Raw genomic sequence first — 18,079 nt, forward strand, 5'->3', positions numbered from 1 at the left:
AGCCTGGGAGGAAGGATGGGCGGGGCGGACGGGGGCGGGCAATGCTGCCGGCGGTGCAGCTGAAGAGGGCGAGCCAGCTCCCGCTGCCCGGGCGTGGGCGGGGGGCGCAGGAGCAGGTGTCCGCTCAATGACAGGATACCCTTCCCTCTCCGCCCCTCCCTCGTGCTACCCACAGCTCAGCGAGGCAAAACCCAGCATATGCTCCAGAAATGCAGCTCAGTCGGTCACCGGGCTCCGCTTTCTCGCCAGACGCGCAAGAGATCGGCGCTTCCAAATGCAAATCTTTTGGCTCCGGACCCTTGGCTTGCAGCCGCCGCCTCCCTCGCTTGGCTACCCCGCGTCCCGCCTACCCCATAGCGGCCCGAGATGGGACCTCGCGCCGAGGTGACTGGGCGGAGCGGGCATCCCACCCCACCTCCCACGTGGGGCCGGCCCTCCGCAGTGCCTGGGCGCGCCGCCGCTGCCGCGCCTCCGGTCTAGGGCCTCCGCGCCGCCCCCCCTAGGCCAGGGAAGGGGACCGCAGGCGGGGGGTGGGTGAGGGGTAGGGGCGGTGTCACTGAGTCAGGTGGCGGCGGGAGTTCCCTCGGGCTGGGCCGAGGGAACACGCTGCCGGAGATTGTGTACACGCTCCACTGACACAAGCTTCACGCTGCCGGGCAGCCGCTGATCACGCGTGGCCCCGCGAGCCCATTGGCCGGCGCCTCACACACCTTTGTCGCTGATTGGCCGGCGGCAGGCTCCGCCCCCACCCCCGCCCGCGGCGCGGGGCAGGCGGAGCGGCTACCTGAATGGGGAGGGGGCAGACGGCGCGGAGCGCGGCGGTGGCGGGAGTGGCGTCGAGTGTCTCCGGGCGCCCGTCTGTGGCCAGGCAGCCAAGCAGCCTAGCAGTCAGTCAGCTCGCCGCCGGCGGCCGGGCAGCCAACCATGCTCAACTTCGGCGCTTCTCTCCAGCAGGCTGCAGTAAGTGACCTGGGGATGCCCCTGCCCTACTCTGCCTCCCTGAGTCTGAGGGGCCCCCGGGGGCGCGAACCCCGAGCCCCTGACATCAGCCTCGCCTGAGAACTGAGGCTGCAGCGGAGTCGTGGGAGAGGAAGGGGCTTCCCGCCTGCAGACTGGGCATTAGTGAGGGCGTGTGCGTCGCGGAGGGGCTCAGGAGAAGCAGGCTGGTATCTAGAGACGAAGGGAGAGAGGATCTTGCTCAAGGTGTAATGAGGGGAAGGGGTAGCTCCGCTGGGAGACTTAAAGCAGGTGAGGGGGAGGATGACTGGAGGGGTGGGAAAAGTGAGGAGGGGGCTGCTGCCCTGTCAGTGAGAATAGGAGGTGTGGAAGGAGGAGGGGGACAAGGGGCCACCCTGCACCTGGCGCCGGGGAGAGATGCCTCCGTCTGGAGAAGGAATGCGACGCAGGGTGGGAGGGGGCTGCCCAGGAGCATTTGAGGGGCGGGGTGTCCGCTGGAGAGGAGAGGGGCTTCCCATCTCGGGGCTCTGAAAGGAGGCTTGCAGGACGGGGCTGCTCAGCAGATAGCGGGGGCTGGGGGAGGGGCGCCCGGCGTGGGTGCGGGGGGTGGCACGTGGGCCCGGGACCGCCGAGGGGAACCGGGGAGTTGCCCCCCCCAAGACGGCTGGAGGGGACTCCCCATCTCGGGAGCGGGCAGGTGGCCGCCTTCTGAGGACGCCTTGGAGGGGGGAGGGAGCCGCCTCGGCGACAGGAGATGGGAGGGTGGGAAGCGGGACCCAGCAGCGGGGCGGGGAAGGTGGGCGGGGGGAACCGGGCTGCGAGACGCGGGGGCAGCGTGTCGGGGCGGGAGCCGCAGGCCGTGGAGCCGAGCGTCTGGAGCGGGGCCTGTTGGGGCTGCACGTCTGGGAACTCGTGGAGACGCGCAGCTGGCGGGGGCCGGTGCTGCCGGAAACCGCGGGGAGGGGACGCGCGTCTTTGGGGACAGTCAGGGTGGTCTGAGATCCCGCGGGAGGCGTGGGCGGGAAGCGCCGAGGGCTCGGCCGGGTCCCCGGGGGCTGCGGCCGGAGGAGGGCGGGGGCCGGGTTTCCGCGGGGACCCGGCTCCTCCTCCGGCAGCTGAGGCGGAGGCCGGGGGTGGGCCGGGAGCGGATGCGCCCGGGGAGCTTCTCGTCCCTGAGTGACCCAGCCCCGGCCTCCGCCAGGGGCGGGAGCGAGGCCCGGCCCCGCTGTCGGTTCCTAAGGGAACGGCGGCTCGCGGGGAGCTGGAAGGGGCGGGCGCTCCTGGAGCCCGGCGCCCGCGGCTCCGCCCCTCCCCGCGGGCTCGGGCGCGCACTGCCGGGCGGTTGGCGGCGGCGCCCGCGGCCCCTCCCCCGGGCCGTCGCGAGGGCGGGGGCCCGCGGGCTCAGGAAGTAGGTGAAAGGTGACGGCGCGGCAATTCCCAGTTCAGGTTTCCTGCGCCGCCCGGAGCAGCCGCTGATCACGCTTTGTTCACATGCCTCGCCCCCTCCTTCTCCTCCTCCGCGCCCCCGCCCTTCGCGGCCCAGCCAATCCCAGCCCGGGCCGCCCGGCCTGCTGGCCAATGGCGGGGGCAGGGACGCGGGGACGTGCGAGCGGCGAGGAATGTTCCCAGTGACTCACCCGCGAGCCTCATTGAGGCTAGGGCGGCCCCATCCGTCTGTCCCAGCCAGCGAGGATCTCCCCCGCCGTCCGCCCCCGCCCCTCGTCTGCCTTCCCGGCCCGCGCCTCCGCCCGCGCTTCCTTTTCCTGCCTCTCTCGCGGCCCACTCCCTTTCCTCCCCTCCCGACTTCTCCCTGCCCTTCCCAGCTCACACTCTCCTTCCCTGCTGCCTGCCTTTTCTCTTTTTTCCTTTGCATTGGCGTCTTGAGGCTTTTACACAACATGCGCTGTCCGTTGCAGCTTACATAAAGGGCCCGCGATTATGCAATTGCATTGTTAGCGATGTTTCAAGAGCGATGGCTTCTTAAGGCTTCAACACGAAGGGTTTATGCGTTTTTTTCAACAAGTGTTGAGGTTAATATCTTGCCATGTAAAGACTATTCTTCGGTATTTTTACACAATCTCTACTTTGACCAAAGAATGGGATCACGTTAGTGGAAAATTGGAGAGATGGAGGGTAGTAACTTTTAGTTCAGTTTAAGGAACTTTAATATGAAGCATTAAATACCTGATAGAAGGAGTTGTTCAAATAAATACAAAGCATGTGCTGTTATTTTTATCAAGGAGCAGTTCTTTAAAATATTAAAATAAGGTTCTATTTTGACAACTGAAGATTCCTTACAATCAGAGTTTTTGCAAATTTGAGTCGGATACTAAATTTTCTGATTATCTCTTTTTTGTGCTATTGCATTAGCTGGTCGTAGTTACGCATAGCAAACCATTGTGTTAAGTATAAGATCCAGTGAATGAGAACACAAACATGAAGAAGTTGAAATTACTCTTTCCAAAGGTCACACCCAAATCAACAGACCACAGCTCTGTCCACTATACTTTGCCTTTTTAAAAGAAAGTTTTGGCCCTTTTTTTTTTCTAGTAGGAACTCATATCTGAAAAGATCTCATACCATACCTGTAGTATTTCTTTTAATGATTTTTAAAAAATATTTGTTTAATTATCTGGCTGCCCCGGGCCTTAGTTGCCGCACGCAGGATCTTTAGTTGAGGCATGCATGTAGGATCTAGTTCCCTGACCAGAGATCAAACCGGGCCCCCTGCATTGGGAGCCTGTCGCCTTAGCCACTGGACCACCAGGTCCCCATACCTGTAGTATTGAAAAAAGATGACTTTTTTGCAGAGCCTTCCCTTAGCTATTTTGTCTGACTCCTGTTGCAGTTGGCTACTCTGGAAAGAATATAAAATGTTTTTTCTTCTAATCCAAGCAGTTCTTTTTTGGATTACAAGTGCATGGATACCTTTGGCCTTGGTCCTCATAAGGGTAATAAGTTCCTCTTTACCTTGCAAGGGTATCAGTGTTCAGGCCTAAGTGTGAGAGGAAGAATGAGGAAGACTTTTATCACTATTACCATCAGAGTAGGGATGAGAAAAATTATTTCAAGTTTTATTTTGAAAAATTGTGCAGATTGTAAAAAGAAGAAAATTGCACATTGCTCTGCGTGTCATGTGGATGACAATACGCTTATAGCATTTAATCTTTTGTACTTATAGGAGGAAAGAATGGAAATGATTTCTGAAAGATCAAAAGAGAGTATGTATTCCTGGAACAAGACTGCAGAGAAAAGTGACTTTGAAGCCGTAGAAGCACTTATGTCAATGAGCTGCAGTTGGAAGTCTGATTTTAAGAAATACATTGAAAGCAGACCCGTTACTCCAGTGTCTGATATGTCAGAGGAAGAGAATCTGCTTCCTGGTACACCTGATTTTCATACAGTCCCAGCATTTGTAAGTATTGTTGCTTTAAAGATGAGTGTAAATGATAGAATTTCTTATAATTTATATAATGAACTCTACTATTCTTCACGCTGTTGCCTGTATTTCTCTTCTCTAGTGTTTGACTCCACCTTACAGTCCCTCTGACTTTGAACCCTCTCAAGTGTCCAATCTGATGGCACCAGCGCCATCTACTGGACACTTCAAATCATTGTCAGATACTGCCAAGCCTCACATTGCTGCTGCACCTTTCAAAGAGGAGAAGAGCCTAGTACCTGCCCCCAAACTCCCCAAGGCTCAGGCAACAAGTGTGATTCGTCATACAGCTGATGCCCAGCTGTGTAACCACCGATCTTGCCCAGTGAAAGCAGCCAGCATCCTTAACTATCAGGACAATTCTTTTCGAAGAAGAACCCACCTAAATGCTGAGGCTGCAAGAAAAAACATACCTTGTGCAGCTGTGTCACCAAACAGATCCAAACGTGAGAGAGACACAGTGGCAGATGTTGAAGAGAAAGCAAGTGCTGCACTTTATGACTTTTCTGTGCCTTCCTCAGAGACAGTAATCTGTAGATCTCAGCCGGTCCCCATGTCCCCACAACAAAAGTCGGTCTTAGTCTCTCCACCTGCAGTATCAACAGGGGGAGTGCCACCTATGCCCGTCATCTGCCAGATGGTTCCCCTCCCTGCAAACAACCCAGTTGTGACAACAGTCGTCCCCAGCACTCCACCCAGTCAGCCGCCAGCCGTCTGCCCACCTGTTGTATTCATGGGCACTCAGGTGCCCAAAGGCGCCGTCATGTTTGTTGTACCCCAGCCCGTTGTTCAGAACCCAAAGCCTCCAGTGGTGAGCCCAAATGGCACCAGACTCTCTCCCATTGCCCCTGCTCCAGGGTTTTCTCCTTCAGCAGCAAAAGTCACTCCTCAGATTGACTCATCAAGGATAAGAAGTCACATCTGTAGCCATCCAGGATGTGGCAAGACGTACTTTAAAAGTTCTCATCTGAAGGCCCACATGAGAACGCATACAGGTACCAACCATTTCTTATTTATATTTAAGTTTTAGAAATTTGGATGAAGGTTTTTTGGCAATGATCACAAATGTAAACCAGGCATGTTAAGGAAGAACTTGCCTTATTAGCCAATTCAGTGGATGGTATTTACCAGTGCAAGGTCTTCTAAAAGATTTCATCAAGGTGTTTTTGTTTTCATTTCTCAAAAGATGATTCTTTAAATGTCTAGGTAGTTACTTTAATAAAGTGTCTTAAATGTGATTTAATATGTAACTTACCGTGACTTAATAAATGCATAATAATAATAATATGACTTTTTTTGTTTCAGGAGAAAAACCTTTTAGCTGTAGCTGGAAAGGTTGTGAAAGGAGGTTTGCCCGTTCAGATGAACTGTCCAGACACCGACGAACCCACACAGGTGAGAAGAAATTCGCCTGTCCCATGTGTGACCGGCGGTTCATGAGGAGCGACCATTTGACCAAACATGCCCGGCGCCATCTGTCAGCCAAGAAGCTACCAAACTGGCAGATGGAAGTGAGCAAGTTAAATGACATTACCCTACCTCCAACCCCTGCTCCCACACAGTGACAGACGGATGGCGAAGAATCAGACTAACTTTGGTCACAGCCAGAAGCCAGTGGTGATACAAAAATGCTTCCACTGCAAGTCTGTGGCCCTCCAGTGCGGGCTGCAAGCAGAAGCCCCACGGCCTGGGGAGAAGGCCCAGCCTGGGTTAGATGGTAAGAAGTGCTACGGCCACAGGCAGCTCACAGAGTGGCAGGACTCATTTCTTACCACGTAAGAGAGATGAGAAAGCTTTTATTCCTTTCAATATTTTTTGAAGGTTTCAGGTGAGGTCAGCCCAACCACAGGTAGCACAGATTTTGAATTTGTGTGCACAATTTGTTACTTTACTTTCACCATTTATACTTGAGACCAACTTTTCAATGTGATTCTTCAAAAGCACTGGTTTCAAGAGTGTAGAGACTGAAAGTAAACATTACGGTACAGAGATGGAGATGTAAAATTGATTTGTATTATCGCGAATATTATTATCCTTTCCTAGAGTTATCTTGTTTACTATTCTTAGTCTTTCCATTCAACTTTGTGGACATAGTTGTTAAATATATCTAGAACTAGCATTTTTACACTAGTTGCTGACGTTTGGAATTGAGCAACTGTATATTGCTGAAGAGGTCCCAAAGAATTGGAATCCTCATTAATTTAATTGCTTTGAAGTGTAGCTTCAGGGTTTTTTTTGCGTTTTTGTTTTAAAAGTTTAACAAATGACTATAACTAGGCATTTTATTATGCTTTGAACCTTAGTTGGCTGCAGTTCCCTGTGTAGATTTGAAAATTGTATACCAATGTGTTTTCCGTAGACTCTAAAATACACTGCACTTTGTTTCGAAAAAAAATTGAAGATGAAAACACATATTGTAAAGAAGGGATATTAAGGATTTTAGATAACTCCTTCAAAAAGATGGCTTAGGTCATCAGTAAAGTACCCTTATGTTATGAGGATGTAACATGTGCTTTATTGAATTAGAAAGTGAGTGAACATTATTCACAAGTGGACAAATGTCCTGTTAATTTATAGGAGTTTTTTTAGGGGGGAATGTGGAAGTAGATAGGTAGAAAAATAATTAGAACATTCACTTTTGTTAACAGTATTTCTGTTATATTCTGTTTTGTATAGTGGATGATATATACAGTGGTAAAACAAAAGTCAGTTGTTTAAAATATATAGTGAAAAATGTCACTATGTCTTTCCATTTAACATTTTTCTCTATATTGGGTGTAGATTTCTGCCATCAAAACTTTGGACCCTTGGAAAACAAAAAATTTTCTTTTAATAAAAAAATCCTTGTGATTTACAATTTGCACAATATTTCTTTTGTTGTACTTTATATCTTGTTTACAATAAAGAATTTCCTTTGGTATATATGTAATTGGTTGATTGTATTTGTTGAAAACCATTCTCACTCTGACCTTGACATTGATCACTGTGGTGCTATCCAAAGACTTATGGTCTGAATTTCTCTAAGGGCCTCATTCAAATTTAGAACTGTAGGAGTATATCTTTAACATGAGTAATCAATTTAGAGAGTATGCAAAGCAAGGCCAGGGAATTCCCTGGTGGTCCAGTGGTTAGGACTTGGCACTCTCATTGACAGGGGCCCAGATTTGATCCCTGGTCCAGGAACTAATACCCTGCAAGCCATGTGGCACAGCCAAAAGATAATAATAATAAAATAAAATCTAATTAAAGCACACACACACACAAAGCAAGGCCAGATATCTACCTATATATTCACTGATAATGTGTTAGCCTGCCTGTTCTAAGAAAGCAATACATTTTAATTTTTAAACATTTTTGTATGTTGTGATGATGTGGGGTTGAAATATAGCTCTGGCTCTCAACAAAACCTTAAGTAGCACTGAGTTAAAGGGAACACCACATGAGTAATTACAGTAATGACTGCTGTGAAATGAAAAGAAGCCTGACCTATTAAAGAGTAAATTACTTCTAGAAGTTAGATTAACTCAGACCATTCAGTGATAACCTTAAGTGCAATAAACATACTAGTACTTAAGCTGCATGAAAGCTAATCCACTTCTGAAGAGAAATACTTGCTAGTCACTTGCCAGTAGAACTAGGAGCTGTAAATGCTACTTAGTGTATGGCATATAATTTTGGAGATTAGTATTTTAATTTGCTCTGAGATGACCTTGTCATGAGAGAACATCTTCCACGGTGCCCAGCTTATTAGTTGACCTGGTCTGGCTCGCTGTTGAGCACCATGGTAAGGGGCAGTGTGCTCACTTGGCACCAGCTGTAGGGCAGGCGTCCTGAGCCATCCATGTACCTGCTGATCCTTTTCTTGGAAACTTACACCACCTAAGCACAGCACAGCTGCTGGAGGGGACCTTGCCATTCTGTAGTTTCTGTGTTGGGACCTGGACCATCCTAACCCCTAGAGTTCCTCATGGTGGCAGGTCTTCAGAAGTGGGAATAAAGGAAGGTGGCTGAAGTAATCTCTGCCTGTCCTAAAGCCCAGTCCCTTGTAATGACAAAGCCAGTGGAACTGTGCCACCCATTGCTATGTTCTTCCCAGTCCTAATTGACACCTGACACTTTTCCTTAGAAATCTTGTAAATCATTTGAATAGAGTATTATATATGAGTTGAATGTTGATGCAGGCTCTGATCTTGATGCAAAAGTTGTCCCCCAAACAAGTACATTTGTAGCATGTTATGATAATGTGGTTTTAGTGTAGCTTTAGCATGTCAGTTTTGGTTGTTTCTTGTCTGATTTATATATTAAGTTGAACTATATGAAATTGCTGATATTCAGCTCTCTTAACAGTTAATTCTTTTTAGATAATTGTAGACTTAGAGAAAGTTGCAAAAATAATTACCATATACCCTTCATCTAGCTTCCCCTTTTGATAACATCTTCCATAGCCATAGAACATTTATGAAAATGAAGAAATTAACTTCAGTACGATATTACTAGCTAAAGTACAGACCTTATTTGGGTTTCACTGGTTTTTCTACTAATGTCTTCTTGCTATTACAGGACCTAATCCAGGGTCTCAAATTGCATTTAGTTGTCAAATCTCCGCAGTCTCCTCCAATCTGTGGTTATGCCTCAGTCTTCTCTCATCTCTTTGGAAGAGTACTTGTCAGTTATTTCTGCACCTCAGTTTGGGTTTGTCTGATGTTTTTTCATGATTAGATTGAGGTTATGCATTAATTGGGAAGATATCACAGAGTGATAATGTCCTCAGTGCATGATATCAAGGAATATGGGATGTCATTCTGTATTATGGGAGATGTTAACTTTCATCACATGGCTAAGGTGGTGATATCTGCTGGAATTTTCACTGTAAATTGACTATTTCTTGCTTTATTAAATATTTGGATGGAGATACTTTAAGACTACACAAATAACCTATTTCAACTTTTTCCCAATCATTTTAGTATCCTTAAGTGGATCTTGCCTGAGGCAGTTATTACTGTGCTATACTAATGGTGATTTCCTATTTCCTCCATTATTTATTAATTGGAATTTTCTATAAGAAAGAGTTGTTACTTCTCCCCCATTTATTTATTTTTTCCATTTTTTATGTCAGTATGGACTCATGGACATTTATGTCATTATTTGGGCTATAATACAATACTATTCTTATTTCGTGACTCAGCTATTCCAAATTTAGCCCTTATTAGCTCCTTCAATATTCAACCATTTTTGATTGACAGAGATGGAAATTTCATACAGTTCAACCTATCATTTCTCACTGGAATGAGAGCTGTTTGGTATTAGTAATCAGACTTTTAAAACGTTGTCTCTACCTGCGTTGCTACTACCCTGTCTAATCCACCCTCTCCCACTTGGACAACTGCAGCAGCCCCTATAACTGGTCTCTCTGCCTCGGGTCTTATCTCCCCACCATCCTCTCTCCTTACCACAGAGTCTTTTGAAAATGCAGATCTGACCGTGTCACTTCCCTGTTTAAAATGCTTCAGACCCTTCCCAATGCTCTCAAGGTGAAGTCTAGATTTCCTAACATGGTCTAGAACAGTGCTGTCGGAGAGAAATAGAATGTGAGCCACATAGAGAATTTGAAATTTTCTAGGAGCTACATCAGAAGAGTAAAAACAAAAAAACAATTTAAATGTTTTTATTTAACCCATAATATTATCATTTCAGCATATAATCAATATAAAACTGTTAATGAGATACATCACATCTTTTTTTTCGTACTAATCTTTGAAATCCAGTATATATCCTACGCTTATAACACCTTTCAATTGGGACTCACCACATTTCAGGTGTGGCCAGTGGCTGCTGAAGTGTCCCAAGCAGACCTAGAAGACCCTGCACCATTCAGCTGCTCCCAATCTCCCAACCCACCCCCACCTTACTCTCTCCATCCTGTCCAAGCTCTGAGCTGTCACATATGCTGTTTTGTCTGCTGGAAATGTTTCCCTGCCCTTTTACCTTGACATTTCTGCTATCATAATAATCATTACCCTTTACTGAAATTGCTTAATGTCTGTAAACCTCCCCAAGGATAAGGACCCTGTGCATCTTGCTCACTGCTCTATCTTCTGGAGATGTCCAACTGATTTTTTTCCCCCCAGTGGAAGGAATAAAACTAAATAGGGCCACATAAATGAGGTCTGCTGTTTTAAGCTTCCCCTGCCAGTTGGCATCCTAATCTTGACAGAGATTTAGAAATTCATGGCGCTCTACTCAATGGATGCCAACAATCCCAGTTTGAACTTGCTTGACCAGCTTGGCAGTGGGATGCTAAAAGGGGAGGAGTACCCCAAAATATAAGAAAGTGACACCTTATCTTTCTTTGATTTCCTTGAAATAATTTAATTTTTAATTCTAAGTTTAGTCACTAGTCAGTGGAGGCACTGCTTGGGTTGGGAAAATCTGAATGAGATTCAAGGAAGAAAATGAAAAGCTAAGAAATAACATGAAGTGTAGGGTAGGCTGGGGTAGAAGCAGTTTTCTATTTCTATGATTAGATTATCTGGACCTTGAATATCAGTTTCCAAAAGGCATCCTTTTAGTTTGAACAGATAAGTATTGAGTGTTTTTTGTTTTGTTCTGTTTTTTATTTATTTATTTATTTAGGCTGTGCCGGGTCTTAGTTGCTGCATGTGCACTCCTAGTTGTGGCATGCATGCGGGATCTAGTTCCCCGACCAGGGATCAAACCCGGCCCCCTGCATTGGGAGAGTGGAGTCTTACCCACTGGACCACCAGGGAAGTCCCAGTGTTGAGTGTTTACTGGGGAATTCCCTGGTGATTCAGTGGTTAGGACTCTGAGCTTCCACTGCAGGGGGCCCGGGTTCAATCCCTGGTCGGCCAACTAAGATCCCGCATGCCTGGCAGCGCGGCCACACACACACAAAAAAAGTATTGAGTGTTTATTACCCAGGGACAAAGTAAAACAGTGTGGCCTTGGGAAAGGAAACTTCTGGGGTCATGGAGCCTGTGCACTGAACTGACTGTAATTATGAGCTAAACAATTTGACTATTTCATGGTTCAGTTTCATTATCTATAAAGTGGGGATTATAATGCTTATCTGACTTGCTGCCCAAGGTAGAATTAGATCTGAAAACCGAGAAAAACAAGCAAACAAATGCTAGGTGGACTACTCCAATACCAGTGATGGGGATTGCACTATCACACTCAGATCAGTCATTAAGACAGAAAAGGCCCCTAGAGGTGGGGCTAGCAATCTGATGTCAGTTAGAAATGGTCATAATGTGGTTCCTGTTAGGGACGAAGGTCAAACTGCAAACGTTCACAAAATTGTTCACAGTTCTGGAGGCTAGAGGTCCGAGATCAACATGTTGGCAGGGTTGATTTCTTCTGAGGTCCCGCTCCTTGGCTTGTAGATGGCCCCCTTCTCCTTGTGTCTTCACATGGTCTTCCCTCTATGTCTGTCTGTGTCCTAATCTCCTCTCCTTTTAAGGACACCAGTCATATTAGATTAGGGCCCACTCCAATGACCTCATTTAACCTTAATTAACTCTTTAAAGATTCTGTTTTCAAGTACAGTCACATTCTGAGGAGGTACTGGGAATTAGGACTTTAATGTATAAATTTTGAAGGGACACAGTAATATGGCCTATGTATTATATATATATACAAATAGTATTGCCCATACTATTGGTCAACATATGTCAGTCTATATTGGTCCATCTTAATACACTTATAGCAGTACTTTCTAAACTAGTCTTAAGTTTCTATTTCTAGTATCTGGTAAATTTCCTATGAGAGCTAAATACTTTTAAGGCCTACCGCATGTCACACAGTGCAGTGACATCATGCCCAGTGCAGTGCGTGATTCCTAGCCATTCAGGAGACATATTTTTCAATTGTGCACTCAAGTATTTCTTAGTCATGGAATACCCTTTATCCTAAAGAAAGTTTTCCTTCATTACATACCTGCAAGCATTATTTGTGACAATGGACGTAGATCAGATTCAGAATCCTCTCTCTGATCCCAACAATAATGTGAACAGAATAGGCATCATGATGGTCTTTTGTTATCCATGTTTAGATTTGTTCAATTTGATTTTTTCTAAGGGATTCTATATTCTCATCTCCAATTTAAATTTAGTTCAACCAGGAAAATTTAGTCAAGGCTGTAGTCAGCCTTGCTGGTTGTGGATATAACCTAGCCATGAGGCCTCTTTATGCTACTCATCACATCCATTCTATTCGTTGTCAGTGTGGTTCAAATCACAATGATTTTCAAACAGAAAGGGAACCTGGTCCCCATCCCTGTAGTTCATCCAATATTTCAGTCTCTCTGATTTTCAGACACACGGTAGCATTGGACTTCTCCCTTGTGGCAGGGTGGGGTCCAGCCTGGTCAGTGGCTTGGAATGGAAATGACATGTGTCACTTCTGGTCCAGAGTATTTAACTGACAGTGTTCAGCCCTCTAGAGCTCTCTTTCCCTCTACTGTGGGGACCAGCAATATTTCAGCTAGTCAACCTTAGCTCTGGGAAGAGTATGGCAAGGAGCGTGAGTAAGAACTAAACCTCTGTAGTTTTAAGACATTGTGATTTGGGGGATTGTTTGTTGCTGCGGCATAACCTTGACTTATAAAGGTATACTGGCTGATACTATCACTTTTGTTTCCTGAGGCTGCTTTGCTCCAAGTGAATTTATTCACCTCCCTCCAGGGACCACTTCTACATATCATGTTAAGGGGGATGACTTTAAAGGACCGAAAGACCTGAGACACTTCTTCCCCCATAACGATGAGTGTCTTATATTTGCGTAACTAAGAGCAGCCAAGTCCCAGGTCCTGGATCCTGAACAAGGAGGCATTGCCGCAAGGTGCTTGGTGGTGTCTACGTTGTCTACCTGGACAGAGTAGCAAGCCCCTCAGCCCTCTCCCTTCACATACCACCATCATCCTGGTTGCACTGGTGGAAAACAAGCAAAGGTGATGAGCCACTGTGATGATGCTGTCTTAGATAACTCACTAGACCTCCTGGAAGTAATTCCTTAATTTTGAGATTCACAAGTGTTTAATGGGGGTAAACTACTCCTTTCACCTGAAGCATCATGTGTGTAGGAAGGAAGACTGAGGCTAGAATCCTCTGGGAGATGCTGAAGGAATCAGGGAAGGGTGGGCAGGTATCTCCCAGCATTTTGTCCTTAGCGGCTCTAAGGAGTAGGAAAGAAAGAGCATGGTGCTGGCAACAGCTGCCTTATGCCTGGTTTTGATGGTGAGGATATCACAAATGCTCAAAGGGTAAAATGTTGATCTCCTTCCCTAAATATTTTCAGAAGGCAGTGTGGTATGGTGGTTAAAATCATGAGCTCTGGACTGTTGGTTTTCAGATCCTAGTTCCACCATTTACCGGCTATGTGGTTTAAAGCAAGTTAGGATTAAGTCTGGGGATGAAATGAATTGGCATATATAAAGCACTAGGAATGCCTGGCACGTCGTGAACATGACATTTAAGTGTTTATGAGAGTGATGATGTCTGCATTTCAAATGCCCCAGCCACAAGGATCCTGTCTGGGTATAAGATCAACCTATTTGGGAATTCTGCCTTAAGGGACCAAAAAGGGGGTTCTAGTGAAGGATGTCATAGGCAGTTTTTGGAGTGACACCTGTGCTGTTTGATCATAAAGACTTCAAGGTTTGACAAGACAGCTGAGTCCCTGACCATCGCATACGATGAGCTAAACCTGGCCGACTTCTTCTCCCTAGGCCTGTGGGCTGGGTAGAGAGGTCTTTGACCGTTTTTTCTGAACATGAATGTTTTGGATTGTTTGGGTTTGTTTTCAGGCTTTCTTTGGCAGCTGTGAAGTAAATCCTTTTCAACGGGTGTCAGTGTGGCCATGCTCAAACCACCCTGCGTTTCTTGGCCAGTGTTGTAGGCACTCTGGGTGGCCTCTGCAGCAACCACCAGTCACTGCAGGAGAGACATGGTATAAGAACTTGGCCCTGGCCCTGGATCCTCTCTTCCGGTTTGGCTGGTTTAACACTGAATCTGCCCAGTGGCCATGTGTGGGATGGGGCTCACAGGCAGGAGCTGCTTCAGGTCAGACTGGTCCTAGGAGGCTCAGCCCAGCCCCCGGCTAAACTACCAGAGGGATCCCAGGCCAACTAGAAGATCAGGGTGAGCCTTAAGGTATCAATTCCTCTTGCCTCTGCTTGGAAAACTTACAAACAAGCTATTCTGATTCTAGGTTCAAATCATGGCTTCCCCTTCTTACCAGATCTTGGGCATACTGTTTAACTTCTCTGAGCCACAATTTTCTCACGTGTAAACTGAGCATGATACTAATACTTACCTCAAACCAACTTGTTTTAAGGATGTTTGACACAGGAGGTGCTGGAGAAAAGTTAGTTAGCATTATTATCTTAACTGCCACCTCCCTCCGCATTGCAATAGCCTCCTGTCAATGCCTGTTTCTGCTCGCATTACTTCTCTTGTCTAGAAATATCTCTTTCCTCTCCACTGAACATAGACCATCTTGTTCACTTTTAAAGTCCATTTCAGGGCAGGAAAGGGGAAGGGCGCATCCCAGAACTACTTGGGATTAGTCTGTATTTGTTTGCCAGGGCTGCTGTAACAAAGTACCATGGACTGGGTAGCTGAAACAACAGAAGTGTATTGTCTCACAGTTCTGGAGACCAGATGTCTGAGGTCAAGGTGTTGGCAGGACTGGTTCCTAACGAAGGCTGTGAAGGAGACTCAGTTCCAGGCCTCTCCCCTCGCTTCTGGTGGTTTGCTGGCCATCTTTGGCGTTCCTTGGGTTATAGAAGCATCTCCCCATTTCTGCCTTCATCATCACATGGCATTCTCCCTGTGTGTGTGTCTCTGTGTCCAAATTTCCCCCTTTTATAGGTACATCAGTCATATTGGAATAGGGCCTACCGGAATGACCTATCTTAACTATTACCTCTCCGACAACCCTATTTCCAAATAAGGTCACGTTCACAGGTACTAGGGGTTAGGACATGTGAACTGGGTTTGTGTAGAGGAGGGTTACAATTCAACCCAGAACAGGGTCCGATTATCAAACCTGGGTTTCCTCCCCAGGATTCCCAGTGCTAGCCTCTGGGCGCTGGGGACTCCACCTACTTTCCTCTCCTGCACGTCCCACACCCCTCTATCCCTGCTCGTTTTGGTCTGACCACTGCCTGGGACTCCTGGTCTTTGCTGTCTCCTGAGACAGACTCAAAGGACAGGCTTTCCATGCAATTGACCAGTGAGCAGCCGATGGATGCCCACATAAGGAAAGACCTGAGCCCACGGAGCAGTCAGGGATCCAAGGAAGGCTGCTGGATCCCTGCATTCCTGACATCCATGCTCTCTTCCCCGGGGAGGAGGTAACATATAGGGAGGGTGTGTCGGCCACCCTGAAAACCATACTTTCTTTAACCTTAAGATTCTTTTGGAAGAGTGAGTCCAGGGTCTCAAACCCAAATGTCTACACGAAGAGTTGCGCAGAACCTATAAAGGAAACAAGTCTCATGTACAGGAAATGAGCAGAGATGGCCAAGGTGCTAATGTTGCTGTGTGTGAAGAAAATTTTGTGGAATAGTTTTTTGGTTTTTTTTTACATTTTTTAATCGAAATGTTTCTTGAGATAATTATAGATTCACATACAATTCTAAGAAATAATACAAAGAGAGTCCTCATGTACTTTGCCCAGTATTCTAATTTTTCAAAGAAGCCAGAAATCTAGATCTTTTATACATTTTTTTATTGTGGTAAAATATACATAAAATTTTACCATTTAACCATTTTAAGTATACAATTCAGTGGCATTAAGTACATTCACAATGTGATATAATATCATCACTCTCCATGGAAATCTAGATTTCTGTAACCAGTGTCCTGATTTTTAACTTTCGACATCTAATTCACAGGACTATAAACCCTTTACGTTGGCTGGTTGCCAGTATGGAACTTCTAAGCCCATTAAGTGATGATGTGCTATTTTGTCTTGGGATGGTCGAGGTTGTGGGATTGCTGGGAAAGACAGGCCCCAAACTGGAGTTTTGATGCTGGAGGACAATGGGCCAAAGTTTCTAGGGTGTGGGGGGAGTGTCCCCTTGGAGGAACTGGGACCCTCCAGGAGCAACTGCCGAGTTCGCTGACCAGCACTCAGCATAGGCATCACATAGATGGCTCATCTGTTTTCGTCTGAACTAAGTGCCAAGGTTTCTTGAACAGAATGAGTGAAGGGAGCCTCCAAAAGCATTGACTTCAGGCTTTTCCCCACCTCGGTAAGAAGCTTGATAGATTGGACTTGATTGATAAAACGTGACCTCCTGGGACTTCCCTGGCGGTCCAGTGGTTAATACTTCGCCTTCCAATACAGGGGGAGTGAGTTCAATCCCTGGTCAGGGAGCTAAGATCCCACATGCCTCGTGGCCAAAAAATCAAAACATAAAACAGAAGCAATATTGCAACAAATTCAATAAAGAGTTTAAAAATGGTCCGCATCAGGGCTTCCCTGGTGGCGCAGTGGTTGAAAATCTGCCTGCCAATGCAGGGGACACGGGTTCGAGCCCTGGTCTGGGAAGATCCCACATGCCGCGGAGCAACTAGGCCCGTGAGCCACAATTACTGAGCCTGCGCGTCTGGAGCCTGTGCTCCACAACAAGAGAGGCCGTGATAGTGAGAGGCCTGCGCACCGCGATGAAGAGTGGCCCCCGCTTGCCACAACTAGAGAAAGCCCTCGCACAGAAACGAAGACCCAACACAGCCATAAATAAATTAAAAATAAATAAATAAATAAAAATTAAAAAAAAAAAAAAAATGGTCCGCATCAAAAAAATCTTAAAAAAAAAAAAAATTACCTCCTGGCATGCTTAGTATCCTGGAGTGGTTTGTGGCAGTTACCAGTGAGATCTGTTACTGGTTTTCCTGCCCCATGCTCCTGACTCCAGCCCCGTGTCCGCTCCCAGGGTAGTCCCTGGGGGCTGTTTGAATCCCTGTCCTCCGTGTTTATTTCCAGGAACCGGGCTCATCAAAGTCCCCTTCTCCTTTTGATCTGCCTGGAGAAAAGGCCCTGAAGACCTGCTCCCCTGAGGATGGACTGCCTTAGGAGCGGAAGTTGAGGTGTGGACACTGCTGGCACACACTTAGTCTGAAGGCCCAGCCAGGCGGCGGGAGAGGGTCCCTCCCAGAGGGTGTCAGAGGATGGAGGGGAGCCAGCGGAGCAACCGAGGCAGAGCAGAGGTAGGAATGGGGCCTGTAAGGCCTGCAGAGAGGGCGGCAGAAGGTCGGGAAAGGTGGATGGGGCCAGAGTCTGAGCCTCGGCCAGGGGAAGGAGTTGGAATTTGAGGCATTCTGGGTTTCTGTCGGGTGGATCTTTGTCCCCACTTGGCCCATTCTGACCCCTCCTCTAATTGGACCATGGGCAGCTTGGCTGCCACCCGTTCTTAAGATGCTTACCTGGAGCCCCATCCTTTCCATTACGTTTTCTCAGGCTTCTCTGCCCTCCCGGTCAGTCTCTCTATTTCCTGATGGTCCACTGTCCTAAGTTTCTCAGGCCCTACCTAAATCCTGTCCTGACCTGTTGTCGCGTTGACCCATAACCCATTGTCACCTTCTCTGGGAACTCTCACCTCTCTGGGCAGGGACAGTATCTGATGCTATTTTTGTCTCACTCTCTGGGCAGACCTTT

At 47.2% G+C, this 18,079-nt stretch overlaps 1 protein-coding gene across 1 annotated transcript; it reads left to right on the forward strand.

The window, feature by feature from the left end:
• Nucleotides 1–766: 766 nt before the first annotated feature.
• Nucleotides 767–7,318, forward strand: KLF10 (KLF transcription factor 10). Its single transcript, XM_007173392.3, has 4 exons — nucleotides 767–960; nucleotides 4,139–4,372; nucleotides 4,479–5,391; nucleotides 5,702–7,318. Exons 1-4 carry the CDS (start codon nucleotides 925–927, stop codon nucleotides 5,959–5,961), a joined length of 1,443 nt encoding a protein of 480 aa, XP_007173454.1. The 5' UTR covers nucleotides 767–924; the 3' UTR covers nucleotides 5,962–7,318.
• The last annotated feature ends 10,761 nt before the right edge of the window (nucleotides 7,319–18,079 follow it).

The sequence above is a fragment of the Balaenoptera acutorostrata genome, chromosome 17 (assembly GCF_949987535.1).
Source record: "Balaenoptera acutorostrata chromosome 17, mBalAcu1.1, whole genome shotgun sequence".
NCBI lineage: Eukaryota > Metazoa > Chordata > Mammalia > Artiodactyla > Balaenopteridae > Balaenoptera > Balaenoptera acutorostrata.